Genomic DNA, 25099 nt, shown 5'->3' on the forward strand with positions numbered 1-25099 from the left:
GACAAATTCATACAGATTTACTGTACGTTTCTAGGTTCTATAGAAGCTCATTTCCACCATTGCATAAAAAGGGCAACTTTTTAAAATCACATTATTCTGACTTTTTTCTCAGAAATTTTAAACATATCTACTATATTATGAGATATATTAGATATATATTTACCACAATTGCAAATGCATCCCTCACAATTCTGACTTTTTTTTCTTACAACTGCGAGTTTATATCTAGCAATTATGGCTTTTTTGCACAACTGCGAGTTTACATTGTGCTATTCTGACTTCTTTACTTGGAATTCTGAGAAATTTGCAAAAAAAAAAAAAAAAAAAATTTTTTGCAAAAAAAAAAATCTCTCGCAATTACAAATGTACATTGTGCTATTCTGACTTTTCTCTGAACTAAGAGAAGTAAAGTCGCAATTGCGAGTTATAAAGTTATAAACCCCTTTTTTCCCCTTGCAATTGCAAATTTTTCTCTTTCAATTCAGACATTTTTTCCTTACAATTGCAAGTTTATAACTAGCAATTCTGACTTTTTCCACACAATTGCGAGTTTACATCGTCGTATTCTGACTTCTTTTCCCGGAATTGTGAAAAATAAATTCACAATTGTGAGGGAAAAAAAAAAGTCCAAAAATTTGAACTCATTTTTGTCTTACAATAGCGAGTTTACATTGTGCAATTCTGGCTTCTTTTCTCTAAATTGTGAGAAATAAATTAGCCAAAAAAAAAAAAAAAAAAAAAAATCAGAATTTAGAATTTTCCCACAATTGCAAATTTGTCACAATTCTGACTTTTCTTGCAAATTGTATCTTGCAATTCAAAATTTTTTTTGTTGCAATTACAAATTTACATTGTGGTATTCTGACTTCTTTTCTTGGAACTGAGAAAAATAATTTTGCAACTCGGAGTTAAATCTGAACTGTGTGATATAAACTTGGAATTCAAATTTTTTTTTCCCCTCGCAACTGCAACTTTATATCTCGCGATTCAGACTTTTCTTGGAATTGTGAGAAATACATTTGCAATTACGAGAAAATGTTTGAATTTCGATTGGCAATTGCAAATTTGTCAATTTTTTTGCAAAAAAAAAAAAAAAAAAAAAAAAAAAAAAAAAAAAAAAAAGTCAGTCGCAACTGTGAGTTATAAAGTTAGAATTAAGGGATATAAACTCGGAATTCAGATTTTTTTTTCTTCTCGCAATTTGCAAATTTATATCTCACGTCTCTGACTTGTTTTTTTTTTTTTTTTTTACAATAGTGAGATTACATCTAGAAATTCTGATGTTTTCGCGCAAATTTACACTGTGCGATTCTGACTTCTCTCTGAATTTAGGGATAACTCACAATTATAGGAAAAATAATCAAAATTGTGAGAAAGAAATTTGCAATTGAGTTTTTTTTTTTTTAATCACAATTGCTCATTTACATCTCACAATTTTTTTTTTTATAATGACAAGTTTATATTTTGCAATTTTTTTTTTTTTTCCCTTCGCAATTGAGTTTTCAAGTCAGTGTTGGAAACAAGCTTCCATAGGCTTCACAGGTCAGAACATCAGTGGTATCAAGCAGAAAAATGGTACAAGTCGTTAATGCAAGAACTTTGGCAGAAGATTTGTGGCGAACGCAAAGCAATGCGCAAATACAAAAACACTGGAGTCGTTCAGTCCAGATCCAGATAAATATTTAAGATACGTGGCGAGAAACGTGTGTAAACAAACCAGTTTTGTCCGGACAGTGCATTTATCAGCATGAAACTTCATGGACTGAGTGTGCTTTCTCTGTAGCTGCATGTAACTTTGTAAAAAACATTTGATAAACTACAAGTCCTTTTCTGTAAACAGTCCGGATTTTAAATACGAAGACGTAACACAACGTACACAAGACTTCAAAAACAGCAACAGTTCCAGTGATTTTAACACATTTGAGGCATTAATCATGTTGCTTGTCAACAGCAACACTCGGCTAAGGCGCTCCCGCCGTCAGGAGCCGAAGTGAAATGCATTATGGGAAGGAGAAAAACGTGACCTTTGTTCTTCTTATTGCATTTAAAGCTCAGAAAAGGACGTTTCAGCTGCTTTATCTCACTCTGGCTGTTCTGAGATAAAGACCATCAGCACCCATGAACCAAAGTGCTCCTGGCGGCCAGCCAGGAAGTGATGCGTTAAGTGACCGCAGCTTCCTGTCACTCAATCAGAGGCTAAGAAAGGCCACGTTGGCAGCGTCCTCGTCGCGCTCCGCCTCTCCTCCGCTGTGTGCGGCCGTGTTTTTCCTCTTCACCTGTCGGCGAGTCCTTTGTGTGGGCGGCAGTAGCAGTTGGAAACCGCCAGGATTTTGTGGAGAGACCAGAGAGGATGAGATGGATGGGCTGGGAACACTTTGGATGGATGAGTAGCCCGAGCTGCGGCGGTCTGTGCAAAAGATGCTCGAAGAGAAGGAGGAGGAGGAGGATAGGTGACGTTTCCAGGGTCTGCCGCTTCCGCTCGTCGCCTCCTCCTCGGTGGGTTCTTCACAAAGGCTGTCGTCATCGCTGGAGAGCGCACAACAATGTGTCTGTCTGTCAGCGCACTCGAGCGCCGGCTCCATCTGCACCTCCATAGCCGATACTGTGGCAGAAAGACATTTGGTTATTCATCAAATGGCCTCTTCAAACTTTAATGAGAGGGACTGAAGGTGAACAGAAAATTCAATTGTTATGTATTCTTGTTATGTTATCGTATTTGTTTTTTGTGCATCATGGGCGAAAAGTAAAAACACAACAGAACCACAGTTCAGCTGTCATTTGATTATAATGGTTATTATATTTATACTGTCATTTTATCTTCATATTATGTTATAGTTTCATTTTAAAACACTCTTATAAAAGTAATCATTAATATTGATTTTTTATAATTATAACAAATTAAATTATTATTATAACTATTATAATAATACTAATTAGTAATACATTTAGTAAATATCTTACAATTACAAATAAAAAAAACAACAAATAATTACATTAATGATTTAGGTTAATTTATTTAAATTCATTCAATTGTGAAATAAACCACTTTAAATGTCAAAAATATTTCACAATGAATGAAATATTAACAATGCTATTAAATTAATAAATTTATTTTAACAATGAATAAAATGATCGTGAATGTTTTTATACAGTGAATACAATTGTTTTAATTTCTAAAAATGTTTTACAATAAATGAAATATTAATGCTAATAATGAATTTAATTTATTTAATTTTAATGGAACTAAAAAGTAATTTGGTTTGCAACTAATTTTAAAAAAAAAAAAAAAAAAGTTTTTTTTTTTTTTTTTTTTTTTTTACAATGAATGAATGAATGTTCTTATACAATGAATACAATTGTTTTAATTTCTAAAAATATTTTACAATCAATCAATCAAATATTAATGCTATTAATGAGTTTAATTTAATAGTTTGAATTGAACTAAAAAGTAATTTGTTTTGCAATTAATTTAGCAATTAATAAAATAATTATGATTTCCTTTTACAATGAATACAATTGTTTAAATTAAAAAAAAAAAAAACAATTAAGTAACAGTTTTTAATAATTAAAAGTATTTTTAATATTTCCAACAATTATATTAATTAAAGAAATAATTAAATGAAATAAAATTATTATAGTAATAAAATAAGATATTTAATATTTTTTAAAGATTGGAACAACATGGGGGTAGTTTCTGGGTGAACTAGTCCTCTAAAAACTAGATCCACCTTATATTTTTTTTTGTAAATTTTATGTGTTTGGTTTCAGTTCTCATCCATGTTCAGCTATTTTTAGCTGTACAAAACAGCTCATTTTGCTGCTTGATATTGCAAATTGGTGTCTCTTACCACATTTTAATGTATTATATTAATTATGAACACACTGGTTTGTAGTCCAAACAGTTTTACTGTTTACTGCACGTTGTTATTCTTCTCATTATTTCCACATAGTGGATAATGAACTGAAAGTCTCACCCATAGGCTTACTTTCGTGTTGCAGAATAAGGTGGATAACACATACGTATATATTTAAATAAAAATAGAACTAAAACTGAATTGGTCGCTCCGAATCCATGCATCATCAGTCTCAAGATGATGAAATCAAGATGTCGTGACACTAACGTGACTCATGCATCAATACCAATTGGTTTCGTATAATTGTTTTAGTGTATGATGATTCAGAATATGATGTAGCTGATATATGAGCCACCCCCCCCCACTCACTTTCTCCGTCCTTCTCGCCCTCACTCTCTCGGTCGCCTTCGTAGCCGGAGCAGGAAGTGTCCAGGCTCCAATCCAAGATGTCTCCCAGCAGCATCTCTTCCTGAGTGGACAGCTCGGCTGTGGGCGTGGCCAGGAAGCTGCCTCGGTGTGCCTGCATGCTGTCCTCTCGCCTCCTGATCAACAGTCAAAACAATGCATTGAAATATCACCATCCACATTTAACAACCCAGCATCTTAAAGATGCAGAAAAATCCTTCAGGTCCCACAAATTCTTTGGTTTTTCAGCATCTTTTTGTATTTGAACCCTTTCCAACAATGACTGTATGATTTTGAGATCCATCTTTTCACACTGAGGACAACTGAGAGACTCATATGCAACTATTACAGAAGATTCAAATGCTCACACAATGCATGAAGAGCCAGGGTGTGAAAACTTTTGAACAGAATGAAGTTGTGTAGATTTTTCTTATTTTGCCTAAATATCATTATTTTTTCTCATTTACTTCTGCTAACAGAAGATACTTGCACGTTTCCCAGAAGACAAAATAAGTGAAATTTACCCTGATCTTCAAATTCCAAAAGTTTTCACCCCCCCCGGTTCTTAATGCATTGCATTTCCTTCTGAAGCATCAGTGAGTGTTTGAACCTTCTGTAATAGTTGCATATGAGCCCCTCAGTTGTCCTCAGTGTGAAAAGTTGGATCTCAAAATCATACAGTCATTGTTGAAAAGGGTTCAAATACACAAAAATGGTGAAAAACCAAAGAATTTGTGGAACCAGAAGGATTTTTCTGAAGAACAGCAGGCAGTTTAACTGTTCAGGACAAACAAGGGACTCATGAACAACTATCACTAAACAAAAAAAAAAAAAAAAAAAAAAAAAAAAAAAAAAAACAGCTGTGGATCATTCAGGTAACAACACAGTATTAAAAATCAAGCGTACGTAAACTTTTGAACAGGGCCACTTTTACAAGTTCAACTATTATTTTCTCTTGTGAACTCTATGTAAATGTCTTTTATGTGAAATATCTTACTCAGGTCAGTACTAAATAAACAATAACATGCATTTTGTATGACCCCTCTTATTTTGGTAAAATAATTAACATTTTGCAGATTTTGCACAGTGTACGTAAACTTTTGACTTCAACTACATATATAAATCTAAATTGTAAATATTGCAATTAATGCAATTATTATAATCAAATATTACTAAATTGATGATAAATACTATTATAAAATATTATATATTAAAACTTACAACTAAGTACAATGAAAGAAGATGCTAACAAAGTAACTAAAAATACATAAACACGCTTACTTTTAAACGATCAGGATCTGTTTGCTTATATTTCTATTTTAATATGAGATACATGTTTTTCCTAATATTCTTCAGGGTCCCAGCACATCTTTTAAAAATACCATGTATAAATTGTGTCTACTATTGTTTGGTTTCATCTTTATCATCTATCCGCATTGCAAATTTTAAAGGATTTTCTTAAGTTATAGCGCCCCCTAGAATCTGAAATGAATGACATGTATCCTCAAACTGACTTGCTGTTCATGTACTAATAATGTCATTATGGGCTACACCTGATAAAAATGTTTTACATTCACCAAACATAAAGCCAGGATTCAAACAATATGTGATCTTTGACCACAAAACCAGGCATAAGGATCAATTTTTTTAAATTGAGATTTATATATCATCTAAAAGCTAAATAAATAGGCTTCCATTGATGTATGGTTTGTTAGGATAGGACAATATTTTGGCAAGATACAACTATTTGAAAATCTGGAATATGAAGGTGCAAAAAAAAAAAAAATAAATAATAATAAAATAAAAATATTGAGGAAAAAAAAAAAAAAAAAAACACCATCAAAGTTGTCCAAATGACGCTCTTAGCAATGCATATTACTAATCAAAAATTACGTTTTTATATATTTATGGTAGGAAATCTACAAAATATCTTCATGGAACGTGAGCTTGATTTAATATCCTAATGATTTCTGGCATAAAAGAAAAATGTATAATTTTGACCCATACAATGTGTTTTTGGCTATTGCTACAAATATACCCGTGCTGCTTAAGACTGGTTTTGTGGTCCAGGGTCACATATTATCTTACATATGCATGTAATGTTAGTTCACCTCTTGCTGTTGCTGGTGGGAGAGGACAGGAAGGCGTGCATTTCTGTTAGCTGGCTGCTAGCACTGGGTGCCTCCAGCTGCGGCTCCACCTCTGGGACCTCCAGTACCTGACAGAGCTCCTTAAAGCCCATCACCTGAGACAGAAACACATGTCAAATCACATCACACTTCATCTGATGAACTGCACTTGAGCAGACTGTCAGAGAAGATGAGCACACTCACCACATCTCTGCTGATCTGCTGGTACGTGTCGTCCTCAAACCTCTGCTTGACTCCAGTCAGAGACACGTGTCTGTAGTCTTTGGGCACATCTTGACCGAAACTGTGGATGGAGAGAGAGAGTCACGTAAGGATGAGACTTAAAATTGGATTAAAAGCAATTGATTTTTGCATTTGTTGCACGTGACGTTGTCAGATGCATCCTCAATGAGATGTTGGGTGACAGCACAGAAAATGATGCAACCATATAAACTGATGCTGCCTGATGCATTTGGCTGGATTTTGGTCACGACTGAAAGGCAATTAGCAGCCATTGGTGAGCTTGTCACAACAAAAATAAATATTTCCTGACGTGCAAATGTATTCTTAGAAATCGAAGCAAAATTTCTGCAGAGTGGAACAGGCTTTAAAGACACAAGGAAAATGAACAGCATTTACTTTGTTAATAATAATACTAATTATAGTAATTATAATAATAATAATAATTATAATTATAATTATAAAAATATAAAGACAAATTATGATTAATAATATAAACCACATTTATTATACTAAAACTGTAATATTAATATTATGAAAGTTTATATAAATAAAAAAATTTATATAAAACTAATTGTAAAAATGTAATTCATATGACTAATAAAATTTAACAACTTCATAAATTAATAATGAAAAATATAGAAATATAACTACTACTAATAAAAATGACAAATATTTTAATATTAAAATAAATACATATAACTAATAATAAATATTATGCTTTAATATTAAAATAATGTCTATATAAAATAACTAATATACAGTATAAATCTAATAATAATAATTATTATTGTTGTTATTATATTAATTAAAATGATGTCTATATAAAAATATACTGTATATAAATCTAATAATAATTATTATTTTTAATTATAAACTAATGACATGTAGACAACATTAATAAAATTAGTAATACAGCAGTAATTAGTAATATAAAATAAATGATAAACAAACTAATTGATACAAAAACATGCATTAAAAGAATTAATAAACAAAAACAATAGAAACAATATTAGTTAATATTAGAATATTTGTAATCATTAATTATGATAATTATATTTATACTTAGTTACAATTTATCATCAATTATCAAATATATAATTATCATAATATTATTAATATCATACATTTATTAATATTAATTTTATATTAGTTATATTTCTAATTTACATATGAAAGATCATACGACAAGTTTATTTGCAAAAACAGAAAACTCAGTTTTTAAATGTTCAAAAATCATGCTTTTTTTATTATGTTGTCAAGTTTTATTGTGTTTTATTGTTATAAGTTTTATTGTTAGTTAGCTGTATTTTTAAGCTGTTTTTACTTAATCAAAATAATCAAATTGCAGTTTCAGTAAGAATAACTGGATTGCACAATGACAAAAAGATTGTCTGTGTCTGTCATCTGTTTTTGCAAATGAACTCTTTGTTTATAAACGATAAAAACAAATACTGTTAGTGTATTATTATTATTAATTAGAAATTGACTTTCACATTCACAGTTTTACAGATGTCAAAATTATGGAGGTTTCAAGCATTTCATTCAACTTGGAAGCATTCATTACTGATAAAACCGTAAAAATACTTTTAGGGCCAGGAGGAGAGTCACAACCAAACCTAAACAAAAGTGAATGTGAAGTGTTTTATTAAGCCCTCTGCAGTTCAAAACAGGTCAGGGCAGAGTGATAGCGGTGAAGCCGCTCAGCATTCATCTCCACTGAGAGAGCAGACAGCTCAATCTCACCGGCGTCCTCAACCAAACTACATTAACTCGCCCCGCACGCCTCAGGACCCCACTGAGCTTAATATCAATGTGACATGGGCTCATTATCACAGCTTCAACTCAACAAAGATCACTCAGAGAGAAACCGCTCGTTCTCGTCTCATTCCGTCATATCTGAAGAGCTATATATAAAAGCCACCGCCTGAAACGTAACATACAAGACGCAGTTCTCTCTGAGAAAACGCAAAAGGCCCACAAGAAAAGACAACAGCGCCACTCCAATTTTTCTGCCATTTACCACATTTTAAGGCATCAAGGTCTAATCCAACCTGTGGACAGGAAAATTAGGCCTTGTTTTGGTAAAAGTCACTGTCCTTGAATGAACACTTAATGGAGAAAACAATCCGTAAATGCACAACGACAACCTCCACGAAAACACTCACTGAAGATGGCAGGAGGAAATAGGAAATGTCAAGAGAAATATACTTCATTAGGAACTGAAAAGTACTGATAGAAAACAGCTTTGCTCTGTTAAAATGGACTATTTCACCTTATATTCATGTACACAATGTTTAGCTTTTGCTAATTACAGAAATATGTTGTCTGGTTATCAATAATGATAATATAATATATAATTTAAGCAACAGCAATAATTAAATAAAACAAATAATATTATAATTACAAACAATAATAACAGACAAAATAACTAGGAATAACTACTATATAAAAATAATAAAATAACTATTAATATAAAATAAATTGATTAAAAGACAATTCATAATTAAATGGACAATGAGGTATAACAAATATATTTATATATATATTTATATATTTTTATATATATACACACACACACACACACTTCAAAATTAAATGGACAAGTAGTATAACTAAGACAAAAAAAACAAAACAAAAAATATATAAATTATATATTCTATAAAATACTTTTACTTTTCACTCATTTTAAAGTTTAAGCAGTGTTGAGTGCGTCAACATTTTGGCTTTTATGTTTAACTAAAGTTCTAATAAATACTGTATTTTTCCTTTTTTCACTTTAATTTATACTAAACAATGAGTCTTTAAAATATTCTATATAACTTTTTTTTTTTTAATTATTACTTAGGTTTTAGGTTTAGTTAACCATGCTAATAATGCTAAAAAATATTATAACAACACAAAAACAAACAATAATAAAAGCCTGTCACTTGCTAGCAAACAAGATTTGAAATCAGCCACATTTAAGATTTCTCTTCAGCTAGGATGCTGCTTTAGGAGGGAGCTGCCCATGTAGAAAATGAGAGATTACTAAGGCTTACTAAAAAACCCAATGTGCATCTTCACGAGACACAGTGGGACTAACGTTCAATCTACCCAGAGCAACAAAAGCTCAACTTCTCAAACCCAGAGGAGCTGCTAATTGTGTGCCTCAAAAGGCAGAAGTGACAGTCGCAGATAACTCGTTGCCACCTCGTTAACACAACGACGGCCTGACTGCACATCACTGCCTCCATGGAAACAGACCAGTCGTGATAAACGACAACTGAGCGAAGCTGTGAAAATGCTGCTTCTGTCAGAGTCAGAATAAACATAAAACTTCCTTTGTTTGAATTAATGTGAAGGGTAACAATTGACACGGTCGCTCACCACTTGACGTAGAGCGATAAAGCACAGGAAACCAGGTCGTGCTTAGAGAAACCAGTGTTTTCCTCCAGCTGGATGGGCCACACGGGAACTGTTAAGAAACACGTGTTAGAAAAGCTCAAATAAGCTTGTATGCATTAGTCAAATGTCTCGTTCTGGTTCTAGAGGCATGTGATCAGTGGTACCGTAGTTGTGCAGCGCTCTAGTGAGCAGCAGGACGGCGCTGGCGAGTCGGGCCGGTCCCGGGACGGTGAGGGGCGAGCAGAGCAGAGAGAGTTCACAGATGTATCTGAAGAGGTGAGAGCTGCGGCGCTCTACGGGCAGCAGAGACAGCAGCACCTCCCCATAATCCAACACTGTGGGGGTCTGAGACATTAACATTAGCATGTTAATCAGACAGTTAACACAAAAGTGTCAGTAAATGGGTAATATACATGAAAAAGGACATATTTAAGGTTCAAAAATACTGGATTTAAACATCTGTGAGATAATCTTTTATTAAAGACAGACTGATCATCTGTAATCTGTATAATTAGTTCTTAAATATCAGTTTTACATATAAAATGCAATGCAATTTTATCTAAGATAAAATAAACCCTATATATTTCAGTGTTATACTATTAATAACCCATATATTATTAGAAATAATATGAATGTATATAAAAGTATCTAGGATTTACTAAAATATATTTTAGTATATAATACTCTAAAAATAGAGTAAAATTATCAATTTGCAATTAACAACAATACATTTATTTTTATATTAATACAAATTAAATTATCAATAAAAATCATAATTACTATATCATTTTTTAGATATTTTATCTAAGATTTATAGAAAACCTATGTTTTTTATTGAATATAATTTTTGTTTTTTTTATACTTTAAATAAACCTTAGATATAATTTAAATTTTATATATCTAGGATTTATAAAAACAGTATATAATATTCTAAAAATAGAGAAAAATGATTAATTTATAATTAAAAACAATACATTAGGTATATTAATAAAAATGAAATTTAAAAAAAAAGTTATAATTATTATATAATTTTTTTATACATTTTATTTAAGATTCATAAACTATAAATACATCTTGAATATAATTTAGATATACATTATATCTGAGATTTATAAAAACATTTTAGTATTTAATACTCGTAAAATAGAGTATGATCAATTTGTCATTAAAAACAAAACATTAAGTACATACATAAAAATGAAATTAAATATTTAATTTGTTATATATATTTTATCTAAGATTTATTAAAACCTATATCATTTTAGTATACTATTAATAACCTATTTATTATTAGATATATAATAAGAAAATTTATTTAAAAACAAATACCTTAAATAAACCTTACATATAATTAAAATTTTATATATTATATCTAGTATTTACTCAAAAAAAAAAAAATTAGTATATAACTTTATATACTTTATACTTTAATAACTTTAATAACAATTGAGTAAAATGATCATAAATGAATGAATGATAAAGTATATTAATAAAAATGAAACTATAAATGTTATGTTAGAATTATTTAATTTGTTATATATTTAATGTAAGATTCATTAAAACCTATATTTTTTAGCATAATGCCATTAATAAACCATTTATTATTAGAAATATTAACAAGAAAAGTTATAGAAAAAAAATTATATACCTTAAATCATATATATATTTTTTTATACATTTTATATTATTATATAAAATATAATAAATTATATTATAATAATTTTATATTATATATAGGATTTATAAAACATTGTATATTATACTCTAACACAGTGTAAATAACCAATTTGTAATTAAAAGCAGTACGTTAAGTATATTAATGGAAATGAAATTATACATCAAAATTACATTATAAAAATTATATAATTTGTTTATATGTTTATCTAAGATTCATAAAAACCTACATATTTTTAATATAATATAATTAATAACCCATTTATTATTAGAAATATTAACAAGAATTTATATAAAATAAAATAAAAATTATATTGAAATTTCTACACAATAATATACACTTATTTTAAAGCTAGGCAATATCAATTGACAAAAAAAAAACATTTAATCTAAATACTGACTAAAACAATCTATTTTCAATGAAACTGCTTGTCAGTACTGAATGAAATACATATGTGGTTGACATTACTCTTAATGAATATTTTCTTTTGTTAAACACATTGCAATGCCTTCAGGAATAACAGTTGCATTGTCCGACAAGCTCTTAAAATTCCTTGTAAGCAAGCAGCTTCCTCAGTTGGCACTGAACTCCAACTTCAAACACAAGGTTATGTTTATCTGAGGCGGCAGCCTATAATGAGGTTTTTGTGTTGGTGTGAAAGCGTTAATGTCCTTGTGTAACTGACCCGTATCTTGCCGTCCAGCACGGAGATGACCTCCCCCATCATGCGCACCAGGTCCTCGTACTGATAGGTGTTGTCTGTGAGCCACACGGCCTCGCGGATGGTCAGGATCTCTTTGCTGATGTATCTGAGGGGTCAGACGAGCCAGAATGAGCTGAGCTGAGCACACAAACATGACTAACAGAGCGTCTCTGTGGTGCGAGGAGGCTCACCGTGTGCAGATCACCATGCAGGCGATGCCCAGCAGCTGCAGCTGGGCCTTGGGCACTGAACGCAGGCTCAGATAGCGGTCCACACAGCTGATGGTCACGTGCAGCACCTGACTGGAGAAGTCCTTCATGGTGGTCACCTCCACCAGCCAGTCCACCAAAATATACCTGCAAAAACACAGGGGAGATGAGGGTGAAACATGATGATGATAAAGCAAAGGATACAGGATTTGATCACCAAATCAGTCAATTTAAAATAAATCTGACCACCATTTTGTTGCCAAAAATGCCAAAATAGTCCTGAATTATTCCCAAGACTTCTGCTGGCAATATAAAAGCATGCGACAATTAAGTGTTATACTAAGTTTTAGTAACTTTGTGCTTTTGTTATTTTCATTTTTAAATATTTCCAGAGCTTTGTTTTAGTAATTTTTACATGCTTTCATATTTCTTATTTTTTTATTTAAATATTTCTATAATCTACATATATTCTATAATAAAATTTCTAATATTTTGTAATAAGGTTTAGTAATTGTTATGTGCTGTCATAATTTTTATTTAAATATTTCCATATCCACTATTATAGTTTTTACTAATAATTTAAACTAAGCTTTTAATTTGAGTTATTTTATAGTAAGTAGTAAAATTGTTTTTGTCATTTTTATTTTTTTTATACATTTCCATAGCTTTAAGTTTTAGTAATTTTGTTACGTGCTTCCATCACTATTATTTTTATTTAAATAAATCTATATGCACCATTATAGTATTTATTAATAACCTGAATTAAGCTTTTAATTTAGATTTCACAGTACGTAATTCTGTTATGTGTTTTGTCATTATTTTTAAATATTTGTTTTTATATCTTCTTTAAATATTAAGCGTTAGTATTGTTGTTACGTTCTTTCATCATTTTTATTATTATTTTTTAATATATCTATATGTTAAGTTTTAGTAATTTTGTTGCATGTTTGTCATTTCTAGTAGTTTTTTTAATATTTCTACATTGTTTTAAAGTTGTCATATTAAGATTTAGTATTATGTACGTTTATCATTTTTTGATTTTTTTGAAGTAATTTTTAAAATTAATAAAGTAATTTTGTTATGTGCTTTTGTCATTTTATTAGTTTTTTTTAAAAAATATTTCTACATTGTTTTAAGTTGTATTAAGTATTATTGTTATTATTATTATTATTATTATTATTGTGCAATTATCGTTTTATTCATTTGTTTATATTTCTTTAGCTTTAAGTTTTAGTAATTGTGTTTTCATCCTTTTTATGTAAATATTTCTAATTTGTAGTAAAAAACGTAGTATTTTAAGTAAAAAATGTTTTACTAATTCTGTAACATGCTTTTGTCACTTTATTACTTTTTAAAAAATATTTCTACATGGCTTTAAGTTGAATTATTAAGTTAGCATTATTATTGTTACGTGCATTTATCATTTTATTCATTTTTTTAACATTTCTACAGCTTTAAGTTTCAGTAACTGTATGTTTTCATCATTTTTGTTTAAATATTTCTATAGCCAAGTTTTACTAATTTTGTTGTGCTTTTGTTATTTTACTACTTTATTAAAATATATTTTTTTTATTATTTTATTATTAATGTAATGCTTTTTTCATTTATTTATTTGTTTAATTTTTATTTTTTGATATTTCTACATTGCTTCAAGTTTTATTATTAAGTATTTGTATTACTGTTATGTGTCACTTTTTTTTTGTTTATTTAAACATTTCTATAGATTAAAGCTTTAATTTGTTTTTTTTTCTCTCTACTGTGCCTGTTAGAAATCACAACTTTAAAACACTTTTAAATTTCCAGGTTTTCCATAACTGTGTGAACTGCAGGACTAATTTTGAAACAGGAGGCCATCTGAAGTGTTGATGTTGTACCTCTTAGTGGTGATGTCCTGTCCCTGCAGGTTCTGTGGGTACTTCAGGGGTGACGGTCCGGAGTGGAAGAACTGAGCCACGAGTTCAGCGCAGGCCCGCGGCTCCAGACCCAGAGGGTTTGTGGTACCACATGACTTTGCAAATGCCAGCTGGAAGATCAGAACAGACGAGTTAGACAAACACCAAACCCAGAATGTGTGTGTGTGCATGTGTCTAATACAGCATCACAAATGCACAGACTTTAGCATAAACAGCATCGCTCTTTATTTGAAGCCCCCATACAAGCCTATTTACACACGTCAGAGTGCCATTCAATCTGGCACAGCTGCTGATTATTACGAATAAATGTCAACAACGGCAGAGAAAAGCTGAAGATGAGATGACAGGAATTATGACGCAGCTTTCCCAGGCCGTGCACTTCCATTATGAGCGCGCTCAGAGCGCAGACATCGGGAGAATGGAAGTATAATGGAGACGGATGATTGATAATGACTTCACCAACACACACTCCCACCACAGACGTCACGTTCAGACAACAAAGGTCAAAACATCAAAATAAACTGAAGGCTGAGCCCTCAAACAAAAGACAAGATGTTTGTTTGTGTATAATTTAGCATCATGCCAGCCATGCCTATATCTAAATAAATATGTGACCCTGGACCACAAGACCAGTCTTAAATAGCAAAGGTATATTTGTATATTGTATTTGCATGGGTCAAAATGATCAATTTTTCTTTTATGCCAAAAATCATTAGGATATTAAGTAAAGATCATGTTCCATGAAGATATTTTGTAAATTTCATACTGTAAATATCTCAAAACTTAATTTTTGATTAGTAATATGCATTGCTAAGAACTTCATTTGGACAACTTTAAAGGTGATTTAAAGGATATTTAGATTTTCCACCCTCGGATTCCAGATTTTCAAATAGGTGTATCTCAGTCAAATATTGTCCTGTCCTAACAAACCATACATCAATGATACAGCTTATTTATTCAACTTTCAGATTATGCATAAATCTCAATTTTAAAAAAAATTGACCCTTATGACTGGTTTTGTGGTCCAGGGTTACACATGTAACTTCATATAAACAAAAATAAAAAATTTACACTAGGTTTTATCTTTAATAGAATAAATAAATAAATAAATAAAGCTATCTATCTGTCTGTATATGGTCCGAAAAAGAGAAAATAAATATATTGTTATATATAATTACATAATGTATATAACATTTTTTATACATTTCAAAACAATTTATTTTAAAATATTTTTAGACATTTAAAAAAAAAAAATAAAAATCAAGGAATTGTTTTCATTGTCAAAAATAAGTAAATATATAAATAAACTAAATCTGGTCCAAAAAATACAAATATATGTTAGTATAGATTTACATAATAATGTATATAATAATGTAAAGAAATATTTTTCACTGAAATAGTGAAAAAAAATAAATAAATCAAGTTACTGTTTTCATTCTCAATTAAAGGCAAATGCTGAACATAAAATGCTAAATAAATAAATAAATAAATAAATAAGGAAAGTCAAACTAAATCTGGTCCTCAAAAGACAAAAGTATTTAGTATATATTTACATATCAATGTACATAATGTTTTATTAATGAAAATAATTAATGAAATAAATATATTTATTTGAGATATTTTTATACATAAAAAAAACAAGTAATTTTGTATCATTGTTAATGAAAGTGAAATGATGAACAAAGCAATGCTTTTTTTATTAAAAATTGTTTTTATTATCCTAAAAAGACAAAAATGTCTCCTACATATATACACACATATTATATATATATATATATATATATATATATATATATATATATATATATATATATATATATGTATATATATATATATATATATATATATATATATATATATATATATATGTATATGTATAGAGAGAGAGTAGTCAACATTTGAAGTGGATCAAAAGCTTTCAAAGTTGTCCTAAAGCCAAAACGATTCTTAGGACAACTCTGATTAACTTTTTTTGATCTACTTCAAATGTTGACTACTGTGTGTGTGTGTGTGTGTGTGTGTGTGTGTGTGTGTGTGTGTGTGTGTGTGTGTGTGTGTGTATACCTGAGCTTCCCAGCATCCTTTGGCAGCATAGTCCCGGAGTGTGCGCATGCATTGCAGATACCTGCCGGGGTCAGCTGTCTGCAGACAGAACATCAAACCAGCCATCAGCTTTAATACCAGAAACAAAACAGACTATGATGATGAGTCCTGAAGAAACTCTTACCGACGTCCCCCGGTTCATTTCCCACAGCAGATACGAGCTCTGTACGCTCCCGCACCGTGCCGACTCCTTCAGCATGGCCGTAGCCTCGTTACGCTTCTCCTCATCCTGATAAACACACAGAGTCACGAACCTTGTTTAACCTCTGCCGCTCATTTGATTTGGAATCAGTCGGAGGGGTTATTATGAGAGAATGAGTGAAGAGCTTTTATCATTAACATTAAGTGCTTCCTGTCTGGGACCTTTTGACTTTGACAAGCACAAATGATAAAACCACTTCACAGAAAACAAAATGAGCAACCCAAACCCAACACGACAGCATGAGCAGGTGTCTTTGAGCAGCTTGTGGATGTCAAATGAGTAACACTATTTTTCTGCTCTTGACTTTGAGAACGATCAGTTCAGCGTTGCTACAAAGTAGATTCCTTTTAAGTCTATTAGAATCTTTTTACACAACAGAACAGCATTTTGTGGTGCAAGTTTTAACGATACTCACATCAAACAGCTGAAGGACTCTAGCCAGACAGTACAGTAACGTTCCTCGCCGGCCCTACAAAGACAAGAAAGCAGAAAGAAAGAGATATGAATATTTAAATTTGGATATTTAAATACTGATAATAACAAAAATGTTTCTTGAACAGCAAATCTACATTTTAGAATGATTTCTGAACGATCACGTGGCTGGAGTAATGATGCTGAAAATTCAGCTTTGATCACAGGAATAAATTACATTTTAAAATATATTCAAATAGAAAACAGTTATTTTAAATTTAAAAAAAAAAGAAATGTTTTTACTATTTATTTATGCTGTAATTTCAAATAGTTGCAGGCCTGGTGAGCAGAAGAGATTTCTTTAAAAACATTAAAAATCAAAAACTTTTGACTGGTAGTGTAAATTTGAACTAAATTAATAAATAGGGAAGAAAAAAAAAACATTTAGCAACTACTGCGCCTTTTATTTTTACATACACACACATTACCATTTAAATGTTTGTCAGAATGTTTTGAAAAAAGTCTCTTCTGCTCACCAAGGCTGCATTTATTTAATCAAAAACACACTAAAAACAGTAATATTGTGAAATATTATTACAATTTAAAATAACCATTTTGTTATTGTAAATAATTGTAAAATTATTGTAAAATGTAATTTATTTCGCCATTTTTATTATTGGTGCTCAATTATTAACAGTACTTAATGCTAATTTTTTTCAGGATTATTTGATTAATAAAAAGTCAAAAAGAACAGCATTTATTTAAAATGGAAATCTTTTTTCACGTCTAACATTGGACATGCATATAAAACAATTCTTATTGAAAATGAGTGTTAATAAATTAATTAATAGATAAATAATATGTAAAATAAATATTCTTGCAGAAGTGGGAAAAGAAAGAAATATTCTTTAAATAAAATCATAAGAAAAAGGGAAAAATATTCTGATTTTAGATACCAATCCAAATTTTGACTCATTAAATATCCTTTTTCACTCTAAAATATATCACAGTAACAAAAAGTAAAATAAACAGGCGTTTCAAATTAGTTTAACGCTTACATTAATAACAAAAAAAAAAAAAAAAAAAAAAAAAAAAAAATTTAACCTCAAACTTGACTTAAGAAAAAATTTCTCCTGGTGGAGGTGAACTGTAGTGGCGATGCACACTGGGATATTCAGGAATCGCTCACCAGGTTGGTCTCACACTCGGCTTCAAGACGGTCGTACACCACAGCCTTACAGCAGCCGCCAGACGTGGACCACGGCGGCCGGATGAACAGCCAAATGAACGGATCGGCCAGCGGGGACCTGAGGCTCTCAGCCAGGCTGAAGTACCGAGACGCCATGCGGCCGCACAGGTCGGCACGTCCCTCTTCACTAAGCGAGGCTGCAGAACATTCACACATCATGACAGCTTTGATCAGTCAGTCAGAAAATTAAATCAATCAAATCAGATCTTAAATCAATCAATCAATCTAATCTATACATAAAGGAACACTGGGAGTGAGAGCAGAACTTACGTCCTTCATTGTACAAATACGCAATTCCTAGTTTCACAGCAGCTTCAAAGTTCCCTTTCTCCGCAGCCCTGAAAAAAAGAAGACAATTCATCAGAAAAATGAAATAAAATTACATTTAAAAATAAAACCAACAAAGAATCTTGTACTAATGTGTTTTGAAAGTGAACAGTGTGGAAATATGGATATCAAACAGGCACTAGCAAGCACAGTTTAGGCAGAACTATTGAAATTTTTTTTTTTTTTCATTATTTTTTATTTAGTAAAAATATTAAAATAAATAAAAGTAAACAAATCCCATCTTAAATTATAATCTTGTTTTTTTTTTTTTTTTTTACTTTCCATTTTTGCTTCTTGTGAATCTATTGTAGTTATTTTATTTTATGCTTAATTTTGTTTTAATGTAAAGCAGTTTAAAAAAAGTCTTTGTGTGTGAAATGTGTTATATAAATAAACTTGCCTTGCCTATCCATTTTATTTTACAGTCCAAATGTAAAATTATAATATTAGTGCTGTTTTTTTTTTTAAAAAAGTCTTCTGCTCACCAAGCCTGCATTTATTTGATCCAAAGTACAGCAAAAACAGTACAATTTTGAAATATTTTTACAATTTAAAATAACTTTTTTATTTGAATATATTTTAAAATGCAATTTATTCCTGTGATTTCAAAGCTGAATTTTTAGCATCATTACTCCAGTCACATGATCCTTCAGAAATGCTGCTCAAAAAATATGTATTAACATTATGTTGAAAACAGCCGAGTAGAATAACGTGACACTAAAGACTGAAGCAATGATGCTGAAAATTTAGCTTTGCATCACAGGAATAAATTACATATTAAAACACATTCAAATAGAAATCAGTTATTTTAAATGGTAAAATTATTTTGCTGTATTTTGGATCAAATAAATGCAGGCTTGGTGAGCAGAAGAGAATTCTTTAAAAAAAAAAAAATCTTACTGTTCAAAAACTTTTGACGGGTGGATCACGTCAGCTGACAATTTTATCTGAATCATCAGTCTAAATCAAAATTCATTTTAAGGTTTTCATCTGCATTCACAAACAACTGGAAACGTGTTAAGTGTTGGTAAATATCATACCTCTCAAAGAGCCAAACAGTATCAGGGGCCGGCCAGCGTTCTTTGAAACTCACTCGCGCCCAGACGCTTGAGTTACTATCGATAATGTCACGAAGATGAGAATGAACCTGTGGGATCACATGACATTCACCATTAGAAAACCACTTTTGTGTTAATTTTTATGAACTTATGTCCAAAAACTAGATGTTTGCATCCGGCTGGACTAACAGCTCTAACTGCGAGGAGATCCTCAGCGGAGAGGCATTGGAGGACACACAGGAGCAGCTCTTCAGGAAGAGACAGCAGCGTGACGGCAGACGCACGCTTTCGGACCCGCTTCCGGACAGGCAGAGAGAAACATTTGGCACATCGACAGTGGAGCACTGGAGACCAGAAATAAGAAAGAAATCAATTAAGACAACCACATTGCATCCAAAATGCATTAAAGAAACCGTGATTCAATCACAAATCGGTGTGTGGCCAATTGACATCTTCATGAACTGCAACTTTGCAAACGTTTGTTTCTGCCGTTTTATTGGCCTTTTTAAGATTATCGATATTAAAAACAGCATCTGGTTGGCCCATCATCAAAATTATTCATATTCATCAACATTAAACTGTATTTTATATGACATATCTCCATTATATTTGCCCACTAGATATTGAAATGGTCCATTAAATAAAAACACACATAAATCTTAATTGGTTGAGCACTGCAGAAAGCACTTTAGTTGTACTATGGTACAAAAACAGCATAACCATAGTGCTTAAACACACACTATGATGCCAATACATTACTATAATCAAAAACCATGATATTTATGTCATACCAATGTACTTCAAACAACATCATGGTACAAGCCCAATAAAACATAGTATTACCATAGTACTAGGATGGTAGCATACTAGGACGTTGCAGTGCAAAATACAGGTCACGAAGTCATCGCTTTTAAATCTAAATGGTTTTAAATGCTTAAAAACGTATTGTTATTAACAGAAAACGCACATTTTATATAATAACGATTAGTTTTGTTGCTTTCCAATGGCAGTTTTGACATGCTCACAACCAGTTAGCCAGTTTTCCCTCCTTATTGATAAACCAGACGAGGGATAGAGGATAGCTGACCTCTCTTTAGGAGATGTTACGTTAATATTTACTAAAACAACTTCATCAACACTTCATTAATAGACTATTTATATTTGAGTATTTAAAGTTTATTTCAATCACAGAAGTTACCGGTTAACGGGTCAGTAATAGCTGTACGACTAGTTTTGTAGCTGTTTAATAAACTTCAGCCTTGATTATGATAAAACAGAAACATAAATGTTTATAATCATCGACTAAATGTGTAATTATAAACTTACTAGGGTTAGTTAACCGAAAGTTAATCGTTTTGTGAGAGTGAAGTAGTTACTTACCGCCCGCTTTCATTTCAAGGAAGGATGAGAGAAGTCAGTTTACAGCAATAATGCTTCACAGTGAACTGAAATTAATACTTAAACTCTTGATTACTAGTCCCTAACTGAATATAATCAGTTTTTCTGATTAATCTAGTAAATTGCTGTTACCTAATAGTGTTGTACAGTTTAAAACACAACTCCCCTCTGACTCAACCATGCAATTCCACCAAGCCCCTCCCCCAAGTGCGTAGCCACGCCTGCGCGGACAGTTTAAACATCAACTCTAGCCGCTCACTGGCCAGAAAACGGATACGCCCATTTCGCCCGCTGCTGCGATGTGATTGGCCTTCGTGCGAAGCTCGAAGCGCCATTGGTCCGTTTTTCTGCGCGGATGAATGGCGGCGATGTATTGGCTGAAAAGATGCTATTTCGAATTACGCGCTTACAGTGTTGTGGGACAGGACTGGTTGAGGCGTTTCGCTCTAAGGATTCTGGGATATGTAGTAAGTAGTATAACATTAGCTAGGCCTAAACACATCAGAGAAAATGTATAATTTATTTTTCATATGTGACCCTGGACCACAAAACCAGTCATTTCTGAATAAATAAGCTTTCTATTGATGTATGGTTTGTTAGAATAAGACAATATTTGGCCGAGATACAACTATTTGAAAATCTGGAATCTGAGGGTGCAAAAAATCAAAATATTGAGGAAATCGCCTTTAAAATGACATATTACTAATTAAAAATTAAGTTTTGATATATTTACCGCAGGGAATTTACAAAATATATTCATTGAACATGATCTTTACTTAATATCCTAATGATTTTTGGCATAAAAGAAAAATCGATCATTTTGACCCATACAATGACAAACGTTTTAGCCAAAAAAGTCATGAAATCTATATTTTTGTATTTAAAAAATAGTGGTTATTATTGTTTTAATTTATAAAAAATTATTTAAAAGAAAAATAATTTATTTGTAACATACAGTTGTGTATTTACTGATCAGCAAAAGAAAAATAGTCAAATATATATCATATTTAATTCATTTAAATCAGTCTTTTTTAAAACTAGCACAGCTACACTACCAGTCAAAAGTATTTTAGAAAAGGTTTTTAACATTTTTTTAAGTCTCACTAAGCCTGCATTCATTTGAATAACTGTTTTCAATTTGAATATATTTTAAAATATAATTTATTCCTGTGACCAAAGCTGAATTTTTAGCATGATCATGTCACATGATCCTTCAAAAATCATTTTAATATGCTTATTTGTTGTTCAAGAAACATTTATTATTATTATGATTATCAATATTTAAAACAGTTGAGTACATTTTTTCCAGGATTCTTTGACAAATAGAAAGATCTAAAGATCAGCATTTCTCTGAAATAAAAATTTTTGGAAAGAAATCATAGAAATTAATACTTTTATTTAGCAAGGATGATTTAAATTTATCAAAAGTGATGTTAAAGACATTTATAATGTTACAAAAGATTTCTGTTTCAGATAAATGCTGTTCTGAACTTTCTATTCATCAAAGACACCTGAAAAAATTCTGTTTTCAACATAATACAAATAATAATAATAAATGTTTTTTGAGCAGCAAATCAGAATATTAAAATGATTTCTGAAGGATCATGTTACTGAGTAATGATACAAAAATTTAGCTTTGAAATCACATGAATAAAGTACATTTTAAAATATATTCAAATAGATAACAATTATTTTAAATAGTAAAAAATATTTAAAAATTGTACTGTTTTTGCTGTATTTTGGATCAAGTAAATGTAGGCTTGGTGAGCAGAAGAGACTTCTTTAAAAAAAACAAAAAAAAAAAAAAAAAAAAAAAACATTAAAACATTAAAAACATTAAAAATTGTACTGTCCAAAAACTTTTGACTGAGAAATCAATTGCTTAGGTCAACATTCAATACAGTTCAACAATCATTTTACAAAAATATTTAGCATAAAATGCTGCAAATTAATAATCAGAATTGAGTATTGCAGGGAGGATGGAGTGTAATAAATTTCTCAAGTCTTTTTGAAGGTTTAAGATGTCACAAATAAGACCTTTGACACATTTCATAAAGGCGATGTCTTTCTCTGTTGATCATATGTCCAGCGTTTTGGGCGGAACTGTGTCCCTAAATGTCAGGCTTTGGCTCTGTCAGCCTGTTATCTGCTCTGAACACAGGACTCAACCAGATGTCAGGTCATAATGAGACTTTGTCATAAATGAGGGTTTTGTATTCATGCTAACCATCGCAAAGTGCTGACGATTGGCTTTCATCAAACCTGTCATATCTGACAGACTGATTATTAATGGCTTTCACCACAGACAAAGAGACGAGGAAAAAAACGGCACACGTATAATAAAACTATTATTCATTTGACTCATAATTCATGTCAGTTTTGTTCAGTTATATATGATGAGTTTCTCGATATTAAAAGAATATTTCCTCAAAAAATTACAATTTCCTAAAAGCGTACTCACCCTTAGGTCATCCAAGATGTAGATGAGTTTGTTTATGGAAACAGATTTGGAGAAAAGTAGCATTTCATCACTTGCTCACCAATGGATCCTTTGCAGTGAATGGGTGCCGTCAGAATGAGAGTCCAAATCGCATCACAATAATCCACAAGTAATCCACACCACTCCAGTCCATGAATTAATGTCTTTTGAAACCAAAGCTGCATGTTTGTAAGAAACAAATCCATCAAGACATTTGTAACATCAAGATTATAATTCATAATTTAATAATCTAATCTAACACTGAAAAAAGTCCATCTCCAGTTGTCCTTTCACATCAAAATCCCACCCACATACTGTTTTGGCACATAAACTGCTTTGTTTGTGCATATTTCTCTCCTGATTCAGATAAGACAGTTTTTTATTTCATTGGAGAAAGCAATATTATGGATACACGACTCTTTGGTTGGATATTTTGGCCTGAATCAGTGGTTTGAAGTTAAAAACGTCTTAATGATGGATTTGTTTCTTGCAAACATGCAGCTTTTGGCTACAAAAGACATTAATTCATGGACTGGAGTGGCGTGGATTACTTGTGGATGATTGTGACATTTCTATCAGCTTTTTGGACTCATTCTGACGGCACCCATTCACTGCAGAGGATCCACTGGTAAACATGTGACGTAATACTAAATCTCTCCAAATCTGTTCTAAAAAAGAAACAGACTCATCTTGAATGGGGTGAGAATCTTGTTTATTTACTCTGAAGGGTGAATGCAAGACTGTTTGATGTGCATACATTATATTTAAGTCATATGAAAAGTGTTCGTCTTGTTAAAAGAAAGCATCTAGGATGCATTTGACCCAGCTCATGTAATCTAATAAGGCGACTATGTGAAGAGCCAGAGGTGCTTTGGGTGGTCATTGAGAATTACATTACAGGCAGCAACAAGTAAATGAATATAAACAACCCTAAACAACTGCATTCAACTGAGTGCAGATGAAAATTAACTATGGTTTTACTACAAATAAGACCTAAAAACCATAGTTACTATAGTTAAACCATGGAAACCACAAATTAGCAATGGATTTACTACACTCCCTGCTGAAAAAATAGCTAAAGCCAGCCTAGGCTGGTTCGCTGGTTTTAGCTGGTTAACCAGGCTGGTCTTGGCTGGTCTTGGCTGGTCAGCAGGTTGGTTTTAGAGGGGTTTTGGCCACTTCCCAACCTGGTCAGGCTGGTCTTAGCTGGTCAGGCGGGGAGATCACCAGCTAAAACCAGCTACTTCCAGCTTAAACCAGCTAAGACCAGCCAAACAGCCTAGGCTGGTTTTAACTGGGGTTTTTTTTCAGCAGGGCTAACCATAGTTTAACCATAGTATTTGTAGTAACCCAGATA

At 31.4% G+C, this 25099-nt stretch overlaps 1 protein-coding gene across 1 annotated transcript; it reads right to left on the bottom strand.

The window, feature by feature from the left end:
• Window positions 1–1096: 1096 nt before the first annotated feature.
• ccnf (cyclin F) lies at window positions 1097–21430 on the bottom strand. Its single transcript, XM_051105696.1, has 17 exons — window positions 21246–21430; window positions 20055–20209; window positions 19848–19954; window positions 18751–18818; window positions 18421–18617; window positions 17236–17289; window positions 16743–16847; window positions 16580–16657; window positions 14477–14625; window positions 12585–12749; window positions 12376–12499; window positions 10180–10360; window positions 9998–10085; window positions 6593–6692; window positions 6371–6504; window positions 4224–4396; window positions 1097–2602 (listed from the first exon to the last, which is right to left on the bottom strand). The coding sequence occupies exons 1-17, from the start codon at window positions 21256–21258 to the stop codon at window positions 2190–2192; spliced, it is 2304 nt and encodes a 767-aa protein (XP_050961653.1). The 5' UTR covers window positions 21259–21430; the 3' UTR covers window positions 1097–2189.
• Between the last annotated feature and the right edge of the window lie 3669 nt (window positions 21431–25099).

Source organism: Labeo rohita, chromosome 3 (assembly GCF_022985175.1).
Source record: "Labeo rohita strain BAU-BD-2019 chromosome 3, IGBB_LRoh.1.0, whole genome shotgun sequence".
Taxonomy (NCBI): domain Eukaryota; kingdom Metazoa; phylum Chordata; class Actinopteri; order Cypriniformes; family Cyprinidae; genus Labeo; species Labeo rohita.